At 42.6% G+C, this 3714-nt stretch overlaps 1 protein-coding gene across 1 annotated transcript; it reads left to right on the top strand.

Moving 5' to 3' along the window:
• Positions 1 to 381: 381 nt before the first annotated feature.
• On the top strand, positions 382 to 2014 carry LOC106962280 (mid1-interacting protein 1-B). The gene has a single exon (XM_015056600.1). It carries the CDS (start codon positions 803 to 805, stop codon positions 1307 to 1309), a length of 507 nt encoding a protein of 168 aa, XP_014912086.1. The 5' UTR covers positions 382 to 802; the 3' UTR covers positions 1310 to 2014.
• The last annotated feature ends 1700 nt before the right edge of the window (positions 2015 to 3714 follow it).

Here is a 3714-nt window from a genome sequence, read left to right as displayed (position 1 = left end):
CGAATGACATCAAGTTGAAAGAAGTTCGGGAACCTTCTAGCTGACAAACGTGTCCTTTCTAAGTTTGGATCGTTTTCATCCTTCACTAGAAGGGAAAACACGTGTTGCTTTGGTCTTCTGTAAGTTTAGTAGGACTACACTGGCTTCACATTGGTGCACCTTGCTTTTGGCCCGCCCCGACAGAAGCAAAGCCTGGCCTGTGATTGGCTGCCGTGCGTCAGCTCAGTGGGCTGATGTTCTCTGTGGCTGACACAGCCCCGCCCCCGGTGACGTCCATGACCAACTACTTGCTCATCAGAACAGAATGTGTGATATGTGGATTAAATCTTTGCCATCTTTCACCGGAAGGGAATGTTTTAAAGATTTACAGGACACCTGAGGTAGAAGGATGAGTCGTGGGTCTACAACTTTTGTGCATTAAAAGCAAATATTTTTGATTAAGTTTTTTTTTTTTTTTTTTAAATTGTCATTATTATTTGCATGAGATCTGCACCTGTTTCTGGATGAGTCTTCTGCAAAGAAGAGCCTGTCCAACCGGTCTGTGCAGGCGGCCACTGTACCAGATCTAGGTGTTAATCTGGTGTTCCCGTCTCTGTGCTACTTCAGGTCATCCGGTTCAGGTTTCAAACGTGACAAACAGGTTTTAGGAACCGCCTCAGAAGCCGCTATAAGAAGGGGTCCTCCAGAGCTGGGAACCACAACGAAAGAGAAGAGCTCACAGAAGCCTGGCAAGAAGAAGAGAAGCAGAAACAAAACAAAAAACAACAAAAAATAAGTAAAAATCAGAGCAACTTCAATCAAGATGATGATGATGCAGCTGTCAGAAACCTCCAAGCAGAAGAACTCGCTCTTTAACGCCATGAACCGCTTCATCGGCGCCGTGAACGACATGGACCAGACCATCCTGGTGCCCAGCCTGCTGCGGGACGTCCCGCTGGAGGAGGACAGGGAGATGGGCGTCCTCAAGTCGGACGTGGAAGACGGGGACATGTACAGCTACTACGAGCTGCTCAAGTCCATCCGCAGTGACATGGAGTGGGGCGTCCGGTGCGCGTCGGCCGACGAGAGGCTCAAGGAGAGCATGAAAGTCACCCGCTCGCACTCCTCCGCCTCCACCTGCTCCTCCATGTCCTCTGGTTCGGCGTCGTGCTCCGAGGAGGAGGACGAGGGAGAGGACGAGGACCTGCAGAAGCAGTTCCAGTACCACCTGACCGGACTGCAGGGGGTTCTGTCCAAGCTGACCCAGCAAGCCAACTCGCTCACCAAGCGCTACAAACAGGAAATTGGCATCGGAGGATGGGGCCAGTAAAGAGAGGCGCGCGCGCGCATGCTGGACTGTCGATTTATTTTTTTTATATATATATATTTTAAGACATATTTTGAAAAGGCTCACTGGCTGAACTGAACTTTTCTTCCTCGGCGGGCCTGATTTCTGCTGCTGTTGAAAACAATTATCTGAAAGGTGGCGAAGAGCGCAGCGGTCTTTGGTCCTGATTAAAACATTGACGGAACTATTTAATCCTCTATTTAACGTATTTATTACCTCCCGTCGTGTGCTCGAGCTGTTCACACGAAAGCTTGTAACGTGGGGAAGAAGTGGACTGAACCGAGACTGTCAAATGACTCGTCATCTCCTCTGCCGAGACGACGGTGATGTCAGTGGGTTCACGTGGATTTGTCCTTTGCTGACTCGCTCGGTCTGATGTTTTGCTTAGATTTTTTTTTTGTTGTTGTTGTTGTTCTCTTTGTTTAGAAGGAGGCAGATGCTTTCTGTACAGCTTGCCCGTGATCTCTTTGTGTCCTACATGGTCAATGAACTGGAATCAAATGAATAATTCTTCTGCCAGGAGAATGATGAGGGTTTCCATGAGATGCTTGTCTCTGTTGTTATTGTCGTTTAGCCTGTTCGGTATTATTGTTATTACAAGGTCCATCTGTCAAAACAAGCAATTACTTTTGTATGCACTTTTTAAAAAAAATATACGTGCACTTAATAAACTTTTATACAAATGTACTACTTTTTGGAGTGTCATTTTTCTACCTGATTGCATTTATGTCACACGATCAGCAACCTTCACATTTCAGTGCGTAGTATTATTCACAACTGTTACTGCAACATATAAGTTTGCTATTTTTCCATTTTTTAGTAATGATGCCACACCTGCTAAGTTCTTGGGTGTTAAAAATAGTCACAAATGTTGCCTGTTATATTTTTAGGATAGGGATCGAAACTGACTGTTGTAAAAATGTATTTAAAATTTTTGAGCCATTTAGCTATACATTTAAATGTGCTATAGAACACACATTTGCACCCTTAGAGAGTTACACAAAAATTACTAACGATGATTCATTTATTTCTTAGAGAAAACAAGCGATCCAGACCAACATAAGTGAAGTAGACCTGTCATATTTCTAGAACTTAAATTTATTATGATTAATCCATGTTTTTGTGAAGCTGAGTTAGGTTAAACTAGCCTCATAGTTGCATGGCTATACTGCCAGGTCTGTAAATTCAAGAAATCACTCAAAAGAACCTGTACGATGACAGGAAGTATAGGCAGGAAGATCTAAAAGAGCAAAACATGATGATCCAATCTAAAGAAACTTGAGAGCAGATTAAAACACTTCTGGGAGAATATCCCCTGGACTGATGAAACAAAAGTGAATCTTTTTGGGAAATAAACCTTCCATTACATTTTCTTAAGCTACAAAACTAACAGCATAAGAAAAAAGGACTGAAAAAGAAAAAAACGGACCGAGTCACGATCTGTATCTCTTTAGCTGCCTGTTAGCAGTCTTTTTGTCCAACTCTGATCCCTCGTCAAGATCAATCTTAAACGATGGTCTGCTGAAGAACATACAGTAAATAATATCACTATTTGTACCATTAGTGTTCAAAATACACCGTTAAAATTTGCCTCATTGTGGTGCAAATTCACTATGACACAATTAGCTTTAATGTGTTGGACATTAATTTTGGTGATAAACAATGCTTTGCATAATTGAGTTCTAGCAATATACCACTGACCGTGTTTTCCCAAAACAAGCTGTTAGTGGAGAAAGGTGGCTAATGTGAGGACAAAACAACAACAGGAAAAATGACTTCATCTGTTTATGGTTTGGCTAAATACAGTAGCTCTGAAAGAGAGATACAAATTTTGTGCACGTTTCATTCTATAATTTAGCTTGCAATCATAGGCTACTTTATTTGGTAACAGTATTGCCAGTAGCTATATTAATAGAAGCTTTGCATAGTCACTTACTACGCTGAGTGTGCTTAAAGAGGGTTGTGATTAAATGGCTAGCAGGTTGAGGAACATTCCCTGTGTCTTAAGTTTCAAGTGCCAACACCTTGAACCACTGATACTCAGCAAACTGGAGTCAGTTTTGGTATGTTTTGATGCTTCATGCAAAGGTGCAAAGGTGACTGGGTCTAGAAACACGTTTCTTTTCTTCTTCCAGATTCCGCAGCTGAATAAAAATCGAAATGCCTCAAACCTCTGTGATGTGAGTTGGGTACTTCACTCGCTTGAGAATCGTTGCTTCCGTTGTCTGAATCTAAGTTGCGTTATCTTAGTTATGTAAGGCCACAACATGAAAAACAGGAAAGAAATTCCAGGTTTCTTTCGTTATTTTGCGGCTGACTCACAACAAAGGCTGGAGCTGGACCTTCGGTGGCACCGTAAGTCAATAACGTTTAACACCCTCTTTCGC

This window comes from Poecilia latipinna, unplaced genomic scaffold, assembly GCF_001443285.1.
Source record: "Poecilia latipinna isolate Pla-1442-1.1 unplaced genomic scaffold, P_latipinna-1.0 Scaffold60, whole genome shotgun sequence".
NCBI classification, from domain to species: Eukaryota; Metazoa; Chordata; class Actinopteri; order Cyprinodontiformes; family Poeciliidae; genus Poecilia; species Poecilia latipinna.
The sequence above is the reverse complement of the archived record's forward strand: the minus strand, read 5'-3'. Positions and strand labels throughout refer to the sequence as shown.